General features: G+C 44.2%; 1 protein-coding gene across 1 annotated transcript in view; it reads right to left on the bottom strand.

The window, feature by feature from the left end:
- LOC112239941 (protein kinase C alpha type-like) overlaps positions 1 to 22413 on the bottom strand; it is a gene marked incomplete at its 5' end in the record, with an annotated part of 38985 nt that overhangs the window by 3823 nt on the left and 12749 nt on the right. Inside the window, 10 exons of the mRNA XM_042306432.1 lie at positions 4785 to 4925; positions 5161 to 5268; positions 5914 to 5994; positions 6780 to 6918; positions 8581 to 8643; positions 14786 to 14877; positions 15759 to 15932; positions 18819 to 19034; positions 19302 to 19497; positions 19688 to 19844. Of these exons, the coding sequence (XP_042162366.1) occupies positions 4785 to 4925; positions 5161 to 5268; positions 5914 to 5994; positions 6780 to 6918; positions 8581 to 8643; positions 14786 to 14877; positions 15759 to 15932; positions 18819 to 19034; positions 19302 to 19497; positions 19688 to 19844 (1367 nt within the window). The remainder of the gene's footprint in view (positions 1 to 4784; positions 4926 to 5160; positions 5269 to 5913; positions 5995 to 6779; positions 6919 to 8580; positions 8644 to 14785; positions 14878 to 15758; positions 15933 to 18818; positions 19035 to 19301; positions 19498 to 19687; positions 19845 to 22413) is intronic.

Raw genomic sequence — 22413 nt, 5'->3', positions numbered from 1 at the left:
GAGGAAGAGGTAGAGAGAGAAAAGAGGAGGTAGAGGAAGAGGGAGAGAGAGAATAGAGGAGGTAGAGGTAGAGGAAGAGGTAGAGAGAGAATAGAGGGAGGTAGAGGAAGAGGTAGAGAGAGAATAGAGGAGGTAGAGGTAGAGGAAGAGGTAGAGAGAGAATAGAGGGAGGTAGAGGAAGAGGTAGAGAGAGAATAGAGGAGGTAGAGGTAGAGGAAGAGGTAGAGAGAGAATAGAGGAGGTAGAGGAAGAGGTAGAGGGAGAATAGAGTAGGTAGAGGTAGAGGAAGAGGTAGAGAAAGAATAGAGGGGGTAGAGGTACAGAGAGAATAGAGGAAGTAGAGGAAGAGGTAGAGAGAGAATAGAGGAGGTAGAGGTAGAGGAAGAGGTAGAGAGAGAATAGAGGAGGTAGAGGTAGAGGAAGAGGTAGAGAGAGAATAGAGGAGGTAAGGGAAGAGGTAGAGGGAGAATAGAGGAGGTAGAGGTAGAGGAAGAGGTAGAGAAAGAATAGAGGGGGAAGAGGTACAGAGAGAATAGAGGAAGTAGAGGAAGAGGTAGAGAGAGAATAGAGGAGGTAGAGGTAGAGGAAGAGGTAGAGAGAGAATAGAGGAGGTAGAGGTAGAGGAAGAGGTAGAGAGAGAATAGAGGAGGTAGAGGAAGAGGTAGAGGTAGGGAGAGAATAGAGCAGGTAGAGGTAGAGGAAGAGGTAGAGAGAGAATAGAGGAGGTAGAGGTTGAGGAAGAGGTAGAGAGAGAATAGAGGAGGTAGAGGTAGAGGAAGAGGTAGAGAGAGAATAGAGGAGGTAGAGGTAGAGGAAGAGGTAGAGAGAGAATAGAGCAGGTAGAGGAAGAGGTAGAGGTAGAGAGAGAATAGAGGAGGTAGCGGTAGAGGAAGAGGTAGAGAGAGAATAGAGGAGGTAGAGATAGAGAAAGAGGTAGAGAGAAAATAGAGGAGGTAGAGGAAGAGGTAGAGAATGAATAGAGGAGGTAGAGGTAGAGGAAGAGGTAGAGAGAGAATAGAGGAGGTAGAGGTAGAGGAAGAGGTAGAGAGAGAATAGAGCAGGTAGAGGTAGAGGAAGAGGTAGAGATAGAATAGAGAAGGTAGAGGTAAAGGAAGAGGTAGAGAGAGAATAGAGCAGGTAGAGGAAGAGGTGGAGAGAGAATAGAGGAGGTAGAGAAAGAGGTAGAGGTAGAGGGAGAATAGAGGAGGTAGAGGTAGATGAAGAGGTAGAGAGAGAATAGAGGAGGTAGAGGTAGAGGAAGAGGTAGAGAGAGAATAGAGGAGGTAGAGGTAGAGGTAGAGAGAGAATAGAGGAGGTAGAGGAAGAGGTAGAGAGAGAATAGAGGAGGTAGAGGTAGAGGAAGAGGTAGAGAGAGAATAGAGGAGGTAGAGGAAGAGGTAGAGGTAGAGGGAGAATAGAGGAGGTAGAGGTAGAGGAAGAGGTAGAGAGAGAATAGAGGGGGTAGAGGTAGAGAGAGAATAGAGGAAGTAGAGGAAGAGGTAGAGAGAATAGAGGAGGTAGAGGTTGAGGAAGAGGTAGAGAGAGAATATAGCAGGTAGCGGTAGAGGAAGAGGTAGAGAGAGAATAGAGGAGGTAGAGGTAGAGGAAGAGGTAGAGAGAGAATAGAGCAGGTAGAGGAAGAGGTAGAGGTAGAGAGAGAATAGAGGAGGTAGCAGGTAGAGGAAGAGGTAGAGAGAGAATAGAGGAGGTAGAGATAGACAAAGAGGTAGAGAGAAAATAGAGGAGGTAGAGGAAGAGGTAGAGAATGAATAGAGGAGGTAGAGGTAGAGGAAGAGGTAGAGGTAGAGAGAGAATAGAGCAGGTAGAGGTAGAGGAAGAGGTAGAGATAGAATAGAGAAGGTAGAGGTAAAGGAAGAGGTAGAGAGAGAATAGAGCAGGTAGAGGTAGAGGAAGAGGTAGAGAGAGAATAGAGCAGGTAGAGGTAGAGGAAGAGGTAGAGAGAGATTAGAGCAGGTAGAGGAAGAGGTAGAGAGAGATTAGAGCAGGTAGAGGAAGAGGTAGAGAGAGAATACAGGAGGTAGAGGAAGAGGTAGAGAGAGATTACAGGAGGTAGAGGAAGAGGTAGAGAGAGATTATAGCAGGTAGAGGAAGAGGTAGAGAGAGATACAGGAGGTAGAGGTAGAGGTAGAGAGAGATTAGAGCAGGTAGAGGAAGAGGTAGAGAGAGAATACAGGATGCAGAGGTCGTGGAAGAGGTAGAGGTAGAGAGAGATTAGAGCAGGTAGAGGAAGAGGTAGAGAGAGATTATAGCAGGTAGAGGTAGAGGTAGAGAGAGATTATAGCAGGTAGAGGTAGAGGTAGAGAGAGATTATAGCAGGTAGAGGAAGAGGTAGAGAGAGAATACAGGATGCAGAGGTCGTGGAAGAGGTAGAGGTAGAGAGAGATTAGAGCAGGTAGAGGAAGAGGTAGAGAGAGAATACAGGATGCAGAGGTCGTGGAAGAGGTAGAGGTAGAGAGAGATTAGAGCAGGTAGAGGAAGATGTAGAGAGAGAATACAGGAGGTAGAGGAAGAGGTAGAGAGAGAATACAGGAGGTAGAGGTAGTGGAAGAGGTAGAGAGAGAATAGAGGAGGTAGAGGAAGAGGTAGAGAGAGAATAGAGGAGGTAGAGGAAGAGGTAGAGAGAGAATACAGGAGGTAGAGGTAGTGGAAGAGGTAGAGGTAGAGAGAGATTAGAGCAGGTAGAGGAAGAGGTAGAGAGAGAATACAGGAGGTAGAGGTAGTGGAAGAGGTAGAGAGAGAATAGAGGAGGTAGAGGAAGAGGTAGAGAGAGAATACAGGAGGTAGAGGAAGAGGTAGAGAGAGAATACAGGAGGTAGAGGTAGTGGAAGTGGTAGAGAGAGAATAGAGGAGGTAGAGGAAGAGGTAGAGAGAGAATACAGGAGGTAGAGGAAGAGGTAGAGAGAGATTAGAGCAGGTAGAGGAAGAGGTAGAGAGAGAATACAGGAGGTAGAGGAAGAGGTAGAGAGAGATTAGAGCAGGTAGAGGAAGAGGTAGAGAGAGAATACAGGATGCAGAAGGGTGGAAGATTAGGAGGTAGAGAAGAGATTAGAGAGAATACAGAGGAAGAGGTAGAGAAAGAATACAGGAGGTAGAAGGTAGTGGAAGAGGTAGAGAGAGAGAATAGAGGAGGTAGAGGAAGAGGTAGAGAGAGAATACAGGAGGTAGAGGAAGAGGTAGAGAGAGAATACAGGAGGTAGAGGTAGTGGAAGTGGTAGAGAGAGAATAGAGGAGGTAGAGGAAGAGGTAGAGAGAGAATACAGGAGGTAGAGGAAGAGGTAGAGAGAGATTAGAGCAGGTAGAGGAAGAGGTAGAGAGAGAATACAGGATGCAGAGGTCGTGGAAGAGGTAGAGGTAGAGAGAGAGAGGTAGAGAGAGATTAGAGCAGGTAGAGGAAGAGGTAGAGAGAGAATTACAGGAGGTAGAGGTAGAGGAAGTGGTAGAGAGAGAATACAGGAGGTAGAGGTAGTGGAAGAAGAGGTAGAGAGAGAATACAGGAGGTAGAGGAAGAGGTAGAGAGAGATTAGAGGAGGTAGAGGTAGAGGTAGAGGTAGAGAGAGATTATAGAGGAGGTAGAGGAAGAGGTAGAGAGAGAATACAGGATGCAGAGGTGGAAGAGGAAGAGGTAGAGAGAGATTAGAGCAGGTAGAGGAAGAGGTAGAGAGAGAATACAGGATGCAGAGGTAGTGGAAGAAGAGGTAGAGAGAGATTAGAGCAGGTAGAGGAAGATGTAGAGAGAGAATACAGGAGGTAGAGGAAGAGGTAGAGAGAGAATACAGGAGGTAGAGGTAGTGGAAGAGGTAGAGAGAGAATAGAGGAGGTAGAGGAAGATGTAGAGAGAGAATACAGGAGGTAGAGGAAGAGGTAGAGAGAGAATACAGGAGGTAGAGGTAGTGGAAGAGGTAGAGAGAGAATAGAGGAGGTAGAGGAAGATGTAGAGAGAGAATACAGGAGGTAGAGAGGAAGAGGTAGAGAGAGAATACAGGAGGTAGAGGTAGTGGAAGAGGTAGAGAGAGAATAGAGGAGGTAGAGGAAGATGTAGAGAGAGAATACAGGAGGTAGAGGAAGAGGTAGAGAGAGAGAATACAGGAGGTAGAGCAGGTGGAAGTGGTAGAGAGAGAATAGAGGAGGTAGAGGAAGAGGTAGAGAGAGAATACAGGAGGTAGAGGAAGAGGTAGAGAGAGATTAGAGCAGGTAGAGGAAGAGGTAGAGAGAGAATACAGGAGGTAGAGGAAGAGGTAGAGAGAGATTAGAGCAGGTAGAGGAAGAGGTAGAGAGAGAATACAGGAGGCAGAGGTCGTGGAAGAGGTAGAGGTAGAGAGAGATTAGAGCAGGTAGAGGAAGAGGTAGAGAAAGAATACAGGAGGTAGAGGTAGTGGAAGAGGTAGAGAGAGAATAGAGGAGGTAGAGGAAGAGGTAGAGAGAGAATACAGGAGGTAGAGGAAGAGGTAGAGAGAGAGTAGAGGAGGTAGAGGAAGAGGTAGAGAGAGAATACAGGAGGTAGAGGAAGAGGTAGAGAGAGAATACAGGAGGTAGAGGTAGAGGTAGAGAGAGATTAGAGCAGGTAGAGGAAGAGGTAGAGAGAGAATACAGGATGCAGAGGTCGTGGAAGAGGTAGAGGTAGAGAGAGATTAGAGCAGGTAGAGGAAGAGGTAGAGAGAGAATACAGGAGGTAGAGGTAGTGGAAGTGGTAGAGAGAGAATAGAGGAGGTAGAGGTAGTGGAAGTGGTAGAGAGAGAATAGAGGAGGTAGAGGCAGAGACTAACAGTTCTGGGTTTGAAGGGAGGCTGTATCTCCATTCTCTCCAGTCGGTCCCAGTCCATCCAACGGAAGAAGTGATGCTCCCGTATCTCTTTCTCCCCCTCCTCCCCTCCGCCCAGTCGCTTCGCTGGGTGCTTGGTCAGGAGCTGGGCACAGTGGAGAGGAAGAAAGAAGAAGAGTGTGAAAATGGAGGAAAAGGGAGAGAAGGAGAGATAGAAAAGAGGTCGAGAGCAATAGAACGATGGAGCGTTGTCTTGAAATCTCATTCTTGCAGAGTTGCAAGGTTAGTATGCTGTACCTTCCACTATGTTGACTTAAAAATGACATGGTGAGATATGCCTTCTTGAGGGGACTAAGTGAATTGAATAGGATGTAGATTACCCCCTTGCAGATGGCGACGGCCTCACGGGACAGACTCTTGGGATAGGAGACACTCTGCTCCATGATGGACTGAAACAACTCCTCCTCATCAACACCATCAAAGGGAGGCTGGGAGGGGAGGAAAGTGGAGGAAAGGGAGAGTTGAGGGGGGTGAGAGAGTATGGAGGGGGGAAGGGGTAATGCAGAGGGAGAGAGGGAGGATGGGAGGGAAGAGGAGGAAGATAGAAAAAGAGGGAGGGAGGTGAGCGAGAGACAGAGAGAATTTGAAAGCAAATCCAATTTTGATCAACTCCCATATCTACTGGGTGAAATACCACAGTGTGACATCAGAGCAGCAAGATTTGTGACCTGTTGCCACAAGAAAAGGGAAACCAGTGAAGAACAAACACCATTGTAAATACAACCCATATTTATATTTATTTTCCCTTTTGTACTTTAACTATCTGCACATCATTACATTACAACACTGTATATAGACATAATATTATGTCTTTATTTTAGACATTATAATGTCTTTATTCTTTTGGAAATCTGTGAGTGTAATGTTTACTGCTCATTTCTGATTGTTTACTTCACTTTTGTTTATTATCTATTTCACTTGCTTTGGCAATGTGAACATATGTTTTCCATGCCAATAAAGCCCCTTAAATTGAAATAGAAATTGAGAGAGAGAGAGGACATAGTTGTTTCTATTGTGTTGAAGCCATTGGTGCTAGATTTAGTGCTAGAAAGAATGGAGAAGTCAAGTCATACCTGTCCAGCCAACATCTCATAGAGCAGCACCCCATACGACCACCAGTCAACTGCCTTACCATAGGACTGGTAGGCTACAATCTGACAGACAGGGAGGACAGGAGGGAGGACAGGATTACACAGAGGGTCAGGAAACGCTGTACATCTGTGGATACACTGTATACACTATGTGTGTTTGTGAGGAAGAGACAGACAGACAGACAGACAGACAGACAGACAGACAGACAGACAGACAGACAGACAGACAGACAGACAGACAGACAGACAGACAGACAGACAGACAGACAGACAGACAGACAGACAGACAGACAGACAGACAGACAGACAGACAGACAGACAGACAGACAGACAGACAGACAGACAGGAGGGCAGGAGGGCAGGCAGGCAGGCAGACAGACATTGACCACAATGACTGATGCAGGAAAATCAATAGAGATTTTACATTAGATGATCAATCCCCTACGGGGTGACCTAGGAGGTTAATGATACCACAATGACGCACACGCCAATCACCAATCACACTGTCTGTCTCTCACACACCAATCACATTGTCTCTCACATGCTAATCACCAATCACACTGTCTCTCACACACAGAACACATGCACACACTGTATACACTGTACACTGTACACTGTACACTGTACACACACACACACACATTGACAGGAGACATGAAGTGAAGAGAGGTGCAGAAGAGACAGCCTCATGCCACAGCTCTGAAAACAGTGCGATCAAACGAACAGAAAGACAGAGGATGTCTCAGAGACAGGAGGGATGAGAGGTGAGAGGTGGGGGGTAAGTACTGTGCTGGGCGGGCATGAGAGGGAGTGAGTGGGGGGAGTAAGAGGGGTGATGAATGGAGTACCTCTGGTGCGATGTAGTCTGGGGTCCCACAGAAGGTACGTGTAGTGTCACCTTCAAACATGCCCTCCCTGCACATCCCAAAATCAGCTATCTTTATATGACCCTCACTGTCCAGCAACACATTATCCAGCTTCAGATCCCTGTGAGATAGGGAGAGAGAGAGAGAGAGAGGAGAGGGAGGAGAGGGACACACACACAAAAACACACAGAGAGAGATAGAGAGAGATAGGGGGAGAAAGAGAGAGCAAGGGGGAAAGAGGGAGAGAGAGAGAGAGAGAGAGAGAGACAGACAGTAGGAGAGAGAGAGTGTGAGAGAGAAAGAAAAAAAGAGAGAGATAAAGAGAGAGAGAGTGATAGGGGTGGGAGAGAAAGAAAGACAGAGAGAGAAAGAGAGGCAGAGAGAGAGAGACAGAGAGAGAGAGAGACAGAGAGAGAGACAGAGAGAGAGAGAGACAGAGAGACAGAGACAGAGAGGGAAAGAGAGGCAGAGAGAGAGACAGAGAGAGACAGAGAGGGAAAGAGAGGCAGAGAGAGAGAGAGAGACAGAGACAGAGAGAGACAGAGAGGGAAAGAGAGGCAGAGAGAGAGAGAGACAGAGAGAGAGAGAGAAAGAGAGGCAGAGAGAGAGAGAGAGAGAGAGAGAGAGAGAGAACACATATTGTTTGGCCTTGATCAGATCACAGTGGGTGACAAATAGAATGTTGCTGCCAGACACTGATCAGGTCAGGTTCAGGTTACCCTTAATACCTGTAGATGATTCCTGTAATACCTGTAGATGATTCCTTTAATACCTGTAGACGATTCCTTTCATACCTGTAGATGATTCCTGTAATACCTGTAGATGATTCCTGTAATACCTGTAGATGATTCCTTTAATACCTGTAGATGATTCCTGTAATACCTGTAGATGATTCCTTTAATACCTGTAGATGATTCCTTTCATACCTGTAGATGATTCCTGTAATACCTGTAGATGATTCCTTTAATACCTGTAGATGATTCCTTTAATACCTGTAGATGATTCCTGTAATACCTGTAGATGATTCCTTTAATACCTGTAGATGATTCCTTTAATACCTGTAGATGATTCCTTTAAAACCCATAGATTATTCCTGTAATACCTGTAGATGATTCCTTTAATACCTGTAGATGATTCCTTTAATACCCGTAGATGATTCCTTTAAAACCCGGAGATGATTCCTTTAAAACCCGTAGATGATTCCTTTAATACCTGTAGATGATTCCTGTAATACCTGTAGATGATTCCTTTAATACCTGTAGATGATTCCTTTAATACCTGTAGATGATTCCTTTAAAACCCGTAGATTATTCCTGTAATACCTGTAGATGATTCCTTTAATACCTGTAGATGATTCCTTTAAAACCCGTAGATGATTCCTTTAAAACCCGTAGATGATTCCTGTAATACCTGTAGATGATTCCTGTAATACCTGTAGATGATTCTGTAATACCTGTAGATGATTCCTGTAATACCTGTAGATGATTCCTGTAATACCTGTAGATGATTCCTGTAATACCTGTAGATCATTATTTTAATACCTGTAGATGATTCCTTTAATACATGTAGATGATTCCTTTAATACATGTAGATGATTCCTTTAATACCTGTAGATGATTCCTTTAATACATGTAGATGATTCCTTTAATACATGTAGATGATTATTTTAATACCTGTAGATGATTCCTTTAATACCTGTAGATGATTCCTTTAATACATGTAGATGATTCCTTTAATACCTGTAGATGATTCCTTTAATACATGTAGATGATTCCTTTAATACCTGTAGATGATTCCTTTAGTATGGAGGAAGAAGAGGCCTATGGCTATCTCTGCTGCATAGAACCTGAGGGAGAGAGAGAGAGAGAGTTTTGAGTTTTTATAAAACCTTTATTTTTTACTCAAGTGTTAACATAAAAAAAATGACACACTGCCTTTTCAGAAATGAAACAACAAATGTAATTCCAAAAACAAAAATAAATACATAACATATTCATTCAACTTATTTCATCAGCAAAAAATAATTTCCCCTCCTCTACAAAACAAAGCGCTCTTTCGTAGGCCCACTTCTCCTCAAATAATAGGAGATCTTTTACAGCTGAAAATAACTCAAAATCTACTTTTATTCTTGCTTTCACTAATCTTTTAAAAACACATCTTACATCCTTCCCATATCCCGTTTCTATCTTATGTTTTCTACTCAGAAAAATTGACATCTTAGCTTGTCCCAAAATAAAATGTAACATTTGACATTTTCTTTTCTGTTGTTTACTATATTGAAACCCCAAAATAAAAACAGTGTTATTGAAAAATTCCCCTACAGCTTTAAACAAAGATTCCAGCATTTCCAATAGAGGTTTTATCCTCTCACACTCCATAAAACAGTGAAAAATGGTTTCTCTTATATTACAAAAAGGACATCCATCTCTAACATCTGAATTAATAACAGATACAAAAGCATTAACTGCAATGATGCCATGTAAAACCCTCCATTGCATATCACCAGTACCCTTTTGTAACGGTGGTTTGTACAGTGCCCTCCATGCTGGCTTTACCCTATCATCAATGCCCAATTTTACCCTCCATGGAGTGTCTTTTCTATTTTTCAATTTATCTTTATTCAACACCTTGACACACCCCCTATACAAGTCCTTCCCATTCACCTCATCCAAACCCACCTCCTCCAACCCTCTCAAATCCAGCAATAACGCCTTTCTTTCTGACTCTGGGATATTTGGTGTAATCCCTAGTCTTGGAAATGAGACGTCTTCATCTTGTACCTTCTTCTTGTGGCTACTAAGCATACCCCATTCTTCCGCTGACAGAGCCTTCCTACAGCTCCCCAGCATTTGTCCGACAATCCTTTCCGACCTCATCCCCAAATGTTCTGCCACCCGTCTTCCATCCATTAAGGCGGGCCCAGCCATGGCCATTAACTGTCTTAAGGTGATGATTTTCCCCTTCACCAGAATCTTGGAGAAATGTGGAACAGCTGCAGTTGTACAATCCAGTCTTGCCCCATACACCAGAGGTTCCTCCAACAGCCAATGCACTGACTCCGCTGAAGTTCGTCTAGACACCTTCATTATGCTCCACACTCTGAGAAGTCCTCTGTAAAACGGAGGTACTCCCTCCCTAGAAATCTGGCTACTATCAACCAGAAATAAAGCCTTCTTTAAACCTAATCCTCCAACCCGTTGTAATATAAGACCTGCCACCCCTCTCCACACCACATTTTCCGGTCCATAAAGCAACCTTTGAATAAACTGAACCGGAAAGCAGCAGCCCTACTAGCAAGATGTACAAGACCTTGTCCCCCTCTTCTTTTGACAAATACAAAACACTTTGTGGAACCCAGTGATATTTATCCCAAAATAAATCCACAATAATTGCCTGTATCTTAGCCAGAAGGCCAGATGGTGGTTCTAAAACTGACAACCGATGCCACAGTGCAGATGCAATCACATTGTTAACTATAATAGTGCGCCCCCTATATGACATACTAGATAATAACCAACGCCATCTCCTCATCCTTCCACCATTTCAACCACCCCACTCCAATTTTTTTCCATAGTCCCCTCATCTCCTAGGTATACTCCAAGATACTTAAAACCTCCCTTACACCATTCTAGCCCCCCTGGCAAAGCCATGATCCCTCCAGACCATTCTCCAATCTGTAACGCACAACTCTTTTCCCAATTTACCTTTGCAGAGGATATTCCCTAAAACGATCAACCATTAGACTCAAGCTATCCACCTCCGCTTGATTTTTCACTAGCACAACTACATCATCAGCATAGGCTGAGAGACGAATAGGAGGAATATCCTCTGAAAGGCACACCCCTGCAATGCGACTTCTAATGCTATTTAGTAGTGGCTCTATAGCAATGGCATATAACATCCCTGACATAGAACATCCCTGCCTAATACCTCTACACACTTTAAAAGGAGCACTCAAACCACTGTTAACTTTCAATACACTTTCAATGTCACCATATATCACCTTTATCATGGCAATAAAACCAGAGCTGAACCCAAACGCCTCAAACGTGTGCCATAAATATTGATGTTCAACTCGGTCAAATGCCTTTTCCTGATCAATTGAAATTAGACCAGCATCCAACCCAATAGCCCTAGAGACGTCCAAAAAAATCACGAATCAGAGAAATGTTATCCCCTATCTGCCTGCCAGGAACACAGTAGGACTGATCCGTATGTATGATTTGCCCCATCACCTCCCTCAGCCTGTTGGACAAGGCTTTTGACAATATCTTATAATCAGTGCACAATAAAGCCACCGGCCTCCAGTTCTTCACCTCCCTCGGGTCACCCTTTTTGGGCAGTAGGGTGAGGACAGCCCTTCTGCAGCTTATTGGTAGTAACCCTCCGGTTAAACTATCATTAGCTACTTCTAACCAATCCTCTCCCAACATAGCCCAAAAAGACTTAAAAAGTCAACGGGAAGCCCATCAATGCCTGGTGCCCTTCCATTTTCCATGCCTTTTAATGCAGTGTATAAATCCTGCAAAGACAATGGTTGCTCAAGCTCAACCTGAGCTTCTGCAGCCACCTTTGGGAGCCCATCAAAGAACTGCTGTGTCACTGTTTTGTCCTCTTTGTACTCACACTTGTAGAGCTCAGCATAGAACTCTACTGCCCTCTTTCTAATTTCACTAGGGCTAGTGAGCTCTTGTCCAACAGCTGATTTGAGACAATGAATAATTTTTCTTTGTCCATTCTTTTTCTCTAAACCAAAGAAAAATTTGGATGAGGCATCCATTTCAGATATTCCCTGAAATGTACTTCTCACCAGTGCCCCTGTGCTCTGATACCCAGCAGGTCTGCCAATGCAGCTTTTCTCCTCTTGAGGGCCTGAGTATGGCCTCGATCTCCTGTGGTCTCAACCAACGTCATGAGTTCCACTATTTCAATCTCTAGGGCTTTCATTGATCTGGTGATATCTTTGGTGACATTCCTCGTGTATTGATTACAAAATTGTTGAATCTGGATTTTCCCTATATCCCACCACTGTTGAATGGATACAAAACTGGCCTTTTGAGACCTCCACCTCTCCCAAAAAAACTGAAACAGTTCCTGAAGTGAGCATCACTCAATAAAGTTATATTAAAATGCCAGTATGCGCTTTTGGGTTTTACATCGTTAATGAACACCACCTCTGTTATTAAACAATGATCAGAAAATCCCACTGGAGTTATCACACTTGATTTACAGACCTGAGATTGATGCTCAAAAACATAAAACCTATCTAACCTGGCCATAGAGATGATGTTCTCTCTCACATGCGCCCAGGTGTACTGCCTTGTTCCTCCATGTTGACTCCGCCAAATATCACACAATTCATTTGTTACAATGAGGCGTTTTAAAAACATCCTTGAGGCTATATGAGGTTCTTGGTGATTTCTATCTAAATCACTAACTGTGCAGTTAAAATCCCCAGCAATAAACAAATAATCTTCTTTGTTACATTTCTCAATGGTATTTGATAGTGTCTCTAAAAACATACCCTCTCAACTGTCACCACTGGGGCATATACATTTATCAGACACATAGTGATGTTTTCATACCTTGCTCTAACTTTTAATAACCTCCCTCAACTACCTCTTCAACCTCATATGACAACGGCAAAAACCCTTTTGAGAACAAGATAACCACACCCCCACTTTTTGAGTTTTTATGACTACACACCACTGTCCCCCCCCACTCCTGTTGCCACATAACTTCATTTTCCAAATTACTATGCGTTTCTTGTAGAAAAATTATGTCACTTCCCTTTCCCCTAATTAACTCATACACCATGGCTCTTTTTTTAACATCTCTTGCCCCATTTACGTTTAAAGAAGAAATCTTAAAACTGCTCATGGATAAAAAAAATATACAGAGGAAGATCCAGCCACCACATCTCTTTACAGAGTTAAGACTGCAACTGAACTCTTTCATTTTCTTTAGAATTTACATCACTTATCACTCTTGTGACCACTTTCTTGAGTCTAGCAATTTCAGGGCTTTTCAAACTTCCCCCTGTAATTTTTGACATCAGAAACTTTGCTGATTCAATAAACAATTCACGTTCAGGGAAAAAATCAGTTACATTGTAATCCTGCATATATTTCTTCCCTTTTGTCAACTTCAAAAATTGACGTATCCTCTCGATCCCATACCTCCCTTCCACCCCATTTATCTCACTATATTGTTGTGACGCGTCAGATGACTCACTCTCACTATCCTCCCCAGAAGAATACTCCACCATCTCTACACCTTGTTCATCTTCAATTGATTTATCAAACTCTACCTTTCTCTTAGAATTAGACCCTTCACCACCCCTTAAATTCTTCCTTTTACTCCTCGGTATTTTGAAAACATCCGCTTCCTTTTCCATTATTTCAATCTCCTCTTGACTTCCAATTTCATTTTCCAGCACCACCTCAGCGACGGCAGTCGCAATCTCACCTACTGTTTCCCCTCCCTCTTTGTTCTGATCTACCACAATTTCCCCCGTATCCACACTGCCTTCCTCTCCTGCTTTTCCAACCACATCTGCCCACCTTCTCTCTTCTCCTGTACCCTTATTATGTTCATCCCTTCGCGTTGGTGCGTTAGTTGCACTCGCACTAAAACTACTACCAGGCTCAGCGCGCTCATTTTCGGGACAACTACGCACCAAATGCCCCTCTCTTCCACATCCAAAGCATTTCATTGATTCAGTAGATGCATAGAAGACATAATCAAATCCATCAATCTTAAAGCTAAACGCTAAATTCAGTTCATCTCCTTCCTTTTTTAAAATCATATGCACTTGTCTCCTATGAGACACGACATGTTTCAACAATGGAGATTTGCATCCAAAAAGAACCTTCTTTATTGTAGATACTATTTGACCATGTCGAGATAACTCTCGCTCTAACACTTCATCTCTAACAAATGGTGGCACGTTAGAAAGCATGACTTTCTTCGCCGGATTCATAAGCGGAAATACCGGCGTCTGTGTCTCCCGCAACACAACGCCCCTCTCAACTATTTTATTCACCTTTTCAATTGAATCTAAGAATATCACTACAGCGCTATTCATCCTTGAGGCTGATTTGATGCTATCATACCCAATGATAGCACCCACAGCCAAGCTACATTCTTCCACTGAACACCCGACCGCAGCAGGAATCTTTACTCCATGCCTCCGACTAAGTTTTTCAAACTCTCCATTTCCACGAGTGGCCATAGCAACCAGCTCCACCCGCTGGTTGTGCCCTCGCGAAAAACCAAACTGAAAGATCCCACCACCCCTATACGGGCTTAGTGATAGTTTAAACAAGATACCCTTACAACAACTAAACTAAATCTAATCAATATATATATATACATACCAAAACCCGATAGAGTGAAAAAAATCCATTCGCTCTCACAAACACTACTGTTTGACGACTCACTCCCAGCATGCACTCCGACAAGAGAGAGAGAGAGAGAGAGAGAGAGAGAGAGAGAGAGAGAGAGAGAGAGAGAGAGAGAGAGAAAGAGAGAGAGAGAGAGAGAGAGAGAGAGAGAGAGAGAAAGAGAGAGAGAGAGAAAGAGAGAATGAGGAGAGTGAGAGAGAGAGAGAGAGAGCGAGAGAGCGAGAGAGAGCAAAAGAGAGAGAGAGAGAAAGAGAGAGAGAAAGAGAGAGAGAGAGAAAGAGAGAAAGAGAGAGAGAGAGAGAGAGAGAGAGAGAGAGAGAGAGAGAGAATGTAATTGGGAGAGAGACACAGAGAGACACGTTGATAGAGAGCTAGGTAGAGATAGAGTTAGCTATTGATGACTGATCACAGCTTATTGATGATGGGGTAGCACCTGGCTGAGAGGGAGGAGGAGGGAGAGGGGAGGAGAGCAGGGAGGGGAGGGATGGTGGAGGTGACTGTGATATGTATGTTAATCTGCTTGACTAATAAAACCAGATGGAACGATGGATGGAGAGATAGGGAAGTAGGTTGTATACATACGCTGCGTGAGGCTCTTTGAACTTGCCAACTATCTGGATGTGAAACATGAGGTCTCCTCCGTTGACATACTCCATCACATAGTAGAGACGGTCCTGGGTGATGGAAAATAATGACGCTGTTACTAGGGAAACGAAAACACACACACATTGGTTCTTGAGGTAAATGAATTGACCTTTTAGTCAAATAGTCCAACTAATTATTGTTTGACCTGAGGGAGCAAACAGACAAGACCACACAAACATGATCACTAGTACCACTGCCCTGCTGTTCTCCTAATGATGCACACACACACACACACACACACACTATTAGCCTCATATGGACATTGTACACATATGACAACTGTAGACAATGCAAAAACACACACGTGCACACTCATGGATGGGCGCACTCACAAACGTATACACGTGTAGGCACGCACTCCCACCCATGCACACACACAAACGTATACACGTGTAGGCACGCACTCCCACCCATGCACACACACAAACGTATACACGTGTAGGCACGCACTCCCACCCATGCACACACACAAACGTATACACGTGTAGGCACGCACTCCCACCCATGCACACACACATACACATTATGCAATTCCCCTCCAGTCAAAATGAAAAAGCAATCTGTTCTCAAATAACCTCTCCTCCAGGACTAATGACCTTGTTAAGGGAAGCAAGCTAATTATTTCATTGGTTCATTTAAACACAGATCTGGGTCAACTAAGACCAATATGATTAAAGGGTGAAACACCTAAATGTGTTAAACTTGAGGTTCATTGACCAAAACAAGTTGATTCAAGACCTGATAGTTCAAAGCCCAACCATGTCCCTGGCTGTTCATTGACTGAACAGTGTTTATTCTACATGATTGATTGACAGACATAATGACTACATGTAGTGAATGCACTTTAAGGACTTTGCTGCAAACTGCCAGGAGGGTATTGTGGTAAGGCATGTTGCTCCATCACACACACCTCTGTCTGGAAGGCTGAGTAGAGTGCTGTGAGGAAGTGGGGGCGGTTGGCCAGTCCCAGAACCCTCCTCTCCACCATGGCACTCTCTGTGTCCTCATCCTGGAACAGCACATCCTTCTTCAACACCTTCACCGCAAACAGCCGCTCACTTCCTCTCTCCTCAGCCAGCAGTACCTGGGGGAGAGTGGAGAGTGAGAGAGGGGGGGAGGGGGGGGGAGGGGGGGGTACAGGGGGCAGGGGGGGGGAGGGATGGGGGTGGAGGGGGAGGGTAAAGGGGGCATCTGACCGACTGACTATCAGAAAGACAGACTGACTATCATAAAGACAGATTGACTATCAGAAAGACAGACTAACTATCAGAAACACAGACTGACTATCAGAAAGACAGATTGACTATCAGAAAGACATACTGACTATTAGAAAGACAGACTGACTATCAGAAAGACAGATTGACTATCATAAAGACAGATTGACTATCAGAAAGACAGACTGACACACATAAAGACAGACTGACACAAAGAAAGACAGACTGACTATCAGAAAGACTGATTGACTATCAGAAAGACATACTGACTATTAGAAAGACAGACTGACTATCAGAAAGACAGATTGACTATCATAAAGACAGATTGACTATCAGAAAGACAGATTGACTATCAGAAAGACAGACTGACTATCAGAAAGACAGACTGACTATCAGAAAGACAGACTGACACACAGAAAGACAGACTGACTATCTGAAAGACAGACTGACACACAGAAAGACAGACTGACTACCTGAAAGACAGACTGACTACCTGAAAGACAGACTGACTATCTGAAAGACTGACTGACTTCTCCCCCTCTCTCCCCCTCTCTCTCCCTTCTCCCCCTCTCTCCCTTTCTCCCTATCTCTCTCTCCCTTTCTCCCCATCTCTCTCTCCCTTTCTCACTATCTCTCTCTCCCTCCCCCCCTCTCCCCCTCTCTCCATTTCTCCCCTCTCTCCCTCTCCCCCTCTCTCTCCCTTCCTCCCCCCCTCTCTCCCTTTCTCCCTATCTCTCTCTCCCTTTCTCCCCATCTCTCTCTCCATTTCTCACTATCTCTCTCTCCCTCCCCCTCTCTCCCCCTCTCTCCCTTTCTCCCTCTCTCCCTCTCCCCCCTCTCTCTCCCTTTCTCCCCCCTCTCTCTCCCTTTCTCCCTATCTCTCTCTCCCCCCCTCCCCCTCTCTATCCCTTTCTCCCTATCTCTCTCTCTCCCTCCCCCTCTCTCTCCCTTTCTCCCCCCCTCTCTCTCCCTTTCTCCCTATCTCTCTCTCCCCCTCTCTCCCCCTCTCTCTCCCTTTCTCCCTATCTCTCTCCCTCCCCCCTCTCTCCCCTTCTCTCTCCCTTTCTCCCTATCTCTCTCCCTCCCCCCCTCTCTCCCCCCCTCTCTCCCTTTCTCCCTATCTCTCTCTCCCTCCCCCCCCCCTCTCCCTCCCCCTCTCCCTTTCTCCCTATCTCTCTCTCCCTCCCCCTCCCCCTCTCTCTCCCCCTCTCTCTCCCTCTCTCCCCCCCCTCTCTCTCCCTTTCTCCCTATCTCTCTGAAGAGCCAACTGGCAGCAGGGGATGATTTGGGGGCCATGATATTGTGAGGTGCCAGGTTGAGAGTTTAGCCAGGGTGGGTGACCACTGAACATATCTGAAAGACAGCTAGAACAATGTTGATGATGCTAATAATGTGTGTGTAGTCCTCATGGTTTCTGGTCTATACAGTATCTAATAGAATGGCTGGCATGACAGTGATGGAGTTTTAATTTCAACTCAGTTAGACCCAAGGGACAACACTGGGCAGTGACACTATCTGTCATACCTGTACTTTGATTGTGTTGCATCATCAGACAGGTGTGTTATGTTTATTACAGTGTGTCAACAGACAGGTGTGTTATGTTTATTACAGTGTGTCAACAGACAGGTGTGTTATGTTTATTACAGTGTGTCAACAGACAGGTGTGTTATGTTTATTACAGTGTGTCAACAGACAGGTGTGTTATGTTTATTACAGTGTGTCTACAGACAGGTGTGTTATGTTTATTACAGTGTGTTAACAGACAGATGTGTTATGTTTATTACAGTGTGTCTACAGGCAGGTGTGTTATGTTTATTACAGTGTGTCAACAGACAGGTGTGTTATGTTTATTACAGTGTGTCTACAGGCAGGTGTGTTATGTTTATTACAGTGTGTTAACAGGCAGGTGTGTTATGTTTATTACAGTGTGTCTACAGACAGGTGTGTTATGTTTATTACAGTGTGTCAACAGGCAGGTGTGTTATGTTTATTACAGTGTGTCTACAGGCAGGTGTGTTATGTTTATTACAGTGTGTCTACAGGCAGGTGTGTTATGTTTATTACAGTGTGTCTACAGGCAGGTATGTTATGTTTATTACAGTGTGTCAACAGGCAGGTGTGTTATGTTTATTACAGTGTGTCTACAGACAGGAGTGTTATGTTTATTACAGTGTGTTAACAGGCAGGTGTGTTATGTTTATTACAGTGTGTTAACAGACAGATGTGTTATGTTTATTACAGTGTGTCTACAGGCAGGTGTGTTATGTTTATTACAGTGTGTTAACAGGCAGGTGTGTTATGTTTATTACAGTGTGTCAACAGACAGGTGTGTTATGATTATTACAGTGTTTATTGCAGTGTGTCTACAGGCAGGTGTGTTATGTTTATTACAGTGTGTCAACAGACAGGTGTGTTATGTTTATTACAGTGTGTCAACAGACAGGTGTGTTATGTTTATTACAGTGTTTATTGCAGTGTGTCTACAGGCAGGTGTGTTGTGTTTATTACAGTGTTTATTACAGTGTGTCTACAGACAGGTGTGTTATGTTTATTACAGTGTGTCTACAGACAGGTGTGTTATGTTTATTACAGTGTTTATTACAGTGTGTCTACAGGCAGGTGTGTTATGTTTATTACAGTGTTTATTACAGTGTGTCTACAGACAGGTGTGTTATGTTTATTACAGTGTGTCTACAGACAGGTGTGTTATGTTTATTACAGTGTGTCTACAGGCAGGTGTAGGTGTGTTTCAGTACCTTTCCGAAGCTTCCTTTTCCCAGCACCATGAGGAAGTTGAAGTCCTGGAGGCAAACCCTGGGCTTGACCGGTCCTGCAGGTAGGGTGGCCAGACAGGGGACTGACGGGGCTGAGGGGGACAGGACAGACACGGGGACAGGGACAGACACAGACACAGGGGCAGGCCTCAGGGAGGGGGAGAAGGGAGGGGGAATAGCATCTAGACCACTAGGCTCCTATTGAAGAGAGGAGGGGGGAGGAGGGGAGGGCTTAGTTATAATAAAACTGTCACACACATCCACACACACACAAACCTGCAATGTATGGATTTTAATGAAGCACTCCTGCACCCTGGTGGCCAAAGTGAGGGAACTCACACACATTTTGTTTGGTCATACTCCGAGTCTAAATATACCTATATATACCAATAGTTATATATAATATATGTATTCTATAACTCTAACTACACTACCCATAATCCACTGCATGAGAGTATGTCTTACATTTTCGTCAGGGACAGGCATGTTGTAGTACTCTCCCTCATCCTGATCCAGCAGTTTGAACCAGCCGCTAACTGAGTGACGGAATATCTCGCTCACTCCGAACGACAGCGATCCCATGAAGTCATTCCGAGACGTACGATCCCAATCCCACACCTCCACCGACAGACGCCGGTCCCACTGCCGCCCACGCACCGAGCTGGGGAGAGAGATGGGAGTGAAAGAGGTTACCGACCAGGTATCTGACCTCCAGTCATCTGCACACCTCAAGACCATGTCAGTCCACTGAGATAAAGCTCCTGGGGCTAACACAAGTCTAGTTCCCTGTGCAGAGTTCCCAGAACTACTGGTACACACACACACACACACACACACACACGCACACTCACAAGGTGAAGCTCTCGTTCCAGACGGGGTTGAGTGTGGAGCGGATAGTCTTGGTCTTCTGTTTGCTCTGGCTCTTGGGGTCAGGGATTAGCTTGAGCTTCACGTAGGGGTCAGACAGACCGTTGGGGTCCATGGGGATCAGGTTACGTGCCTCCCGCACTGAGGGAGGAGAGAGGGGGGTGGAGCGGCAGAGGGAAAGAGTCAGACAATGGATAGCATAGATGGCCATACAGATGCCATATCTTAATTTGAACCAGTTTCTCACAGCAGGAAAATAATCCTGCAGCAACAGGAAATGTGAATATTATGTGGATTATGATGAATGTATATTTTTTAGCAGATGATACAAATTGTATTAGGGCAAATCAAGTCTGAAATTACAAACTTTAGAATCCTTTTTATACTTGAAAACACTACAAGTTTGCAATTCCTTCTGTGCATGAAAAATCCTGCTACAACAGCATGATCAATTTAAGATTTGGCATCTGTCGATGCACCACAGAGAGCATGACTTGTGGGAGTGTGTGCCTGTATTCAGCTCCCCCACTCCGCCTAGTGGTCAGTACCTGACAGTGCGAATGGTAGGGTGACAGCAGTGGTGGAAAAAGTATCCAATTGTCATACATGAGTATAAGTAAAGATACTTTAATAGAAAATGACTCAAGTAAAAGTGAAAGTAACCCATTAAAATACTACTTGAGTAAAAGTCTAAATGTATTTGGTTTAAATATACTTAAGTATCAAAAGTAAAAGTATAAATCATTTCAAATTCCTTATATTAAGCAAACCATATGGCACCATTTTCATATAGATATATTTTTATGGATAGCCAGGGGCAGACTCCAACATTTAGACATCATTTACAAACGAAGCATGTGTTTTTGATGAGTCCACCAGATCAGAGGCAGTAAAGATGTAGGGATGACCAGTGTTTAGTGTTGTGTTGATAAGTGCATGAATTGGACCATTTTCCTGTCCTGTTCAAAATGTAATCAATACTTTGGGGTGTCAGGGAAAATGTATGGGCTAAAAATAGTACATGATTTTCTTTAGGAATGTAGTGAAGTAAAAGTAAAAGTTGTCAAAATTATATATAGTAAAGTAAAGTACAGATGTAAAAAATGACTTAAGTAGGACTTTAAAGTATTTTTACTTAGTACTTTACACCACCGGGTGACAGAGACATGTAAACCCTGTCTCTATCAGTGGTTAGGGACAACTCTTCTAAACACTTAGTACTTTACACCACCGGGTGACAGAGACATGTAAACCCTGTCTCTATCAGTGGTTAGGGACAACTCTTCTAAACACTTAGTACTTTACATCACCGGGTGACAGAGACATGTAAACCCTGTCTCTATCAGTGGTTAGGGACAACTCTTCTAAACACTTAGTACTTTACACCACCGGGTGACAGAGACATGTAAACCCTGTCTCTATCAGTGGTTAGGGACAACTCTTCTAAACACTTAGTACTTTACATCACCGGGTGACAGAGACATGTAAACCCTGTCTCTATCAGTGGTTAGGGACAACTCTTCTAAACACTTAGTACTTTACACCACCGGGTGACAGAGACATGTAAACCCTGTCTCTATCAGTGGTTAGGGACAACTCTTCTAAACCATTAGTACTTTACACCACCGGGTGACAGAGACATGTAAACCCTGTCTCTATCAGTGGTTAGGGACAACTCTTCTAAACACTTAGTACTTTACACCACCGGGTGACAGAGACATGTAAACCCTGTCTCTATCAGTGGTTAGGGACAACTCTTCTAAACACTTAGTACTTTACCACCGGGTGACAGAGACATGTAAACCCTGTCTCTATCAGTGGTTAGGGACAACTCTTCTAAACACTTAGTACTTTACACCACCGGGTGACAGAGACATGTAAACCCTGTCTCTATCAGTGGTTAGGGACAACTCTTCTAAACCATTAGTACTTTACACCACCGGGTGACAGAGACATGTAAACCCTGTCTCTATCAGTGGTTAGGGACAACTCTTCTAAACACTTAGTACTTTACACCACCGGGTGACAGAGACATGTAAACCCTGTCTCTATCAGTGGTTAGGGATAACTCTTCTAAACCCTTAGTACTTTACACCACCGGGTGACAGAGACATGTAAACCCTGTCTCTATCAGTGGTTAGGGACAACTCTTCTAAACACTTAGTACTTTACACCACCGGGTGACAGAGACATGTAAACCCTGTCTCTATCAGTGGTTAGGGACAACTCTTCTAAACCATTAGTACTTTACACCACCGGGTGACAGAGACATGTAAACCCTGTCTCTATCAGTGGTTAGGGACAACTCTTCTAAACACTTAGTACTTTACACCACCGGGTGACAGAGACATGTAAACCCTGTCTCTATCAGTGGTTAGGGACAACTCTTCTAAACACTTAGTACTTTAAACCCTGTCTCTATCGGGTGACAGAGACATGTAAACCCTGTCTCTATCAGTGGTTAGGGACAACTCTTCTAAACACTTAGTACTTTACACCACCGGGTGACAGAGACATGTAAACCCTGTCTCTATCAGTGGTTAGGGACAACTCTTCTAAACACTTAGTACTTTACCACCGGGTGACAGAGACATGTAAACCCTGTCTCTATCAGTGGTTAGGGACAACTCTTCTAAACACTTAGTACTTTACACCACCGGGTGACAGAGACATGTAAACCCTGTCTCTATCAGTGGTTAGGGACAACTCT

Source organism: Oncorhynchus tshawytscha, linkage group LG03 (genome assembly GCF_018296145.1).
Source record: "Oncorhynchus tshawytscha isolate Ot180627B linkage group LG03, Otsh_v2.0, whole genome shotgun sequence".
Taxonomy (NCBI): Eukaryota; Metazoa; Chordata; class Actinopteri; order Salmoniformes; family Salmonidae; genus Oncorhynchus; species Oncorhynchus tshawytscha.
This window is presented reverse-complemented; position numbering and strand designations above follow the sequence as displayed.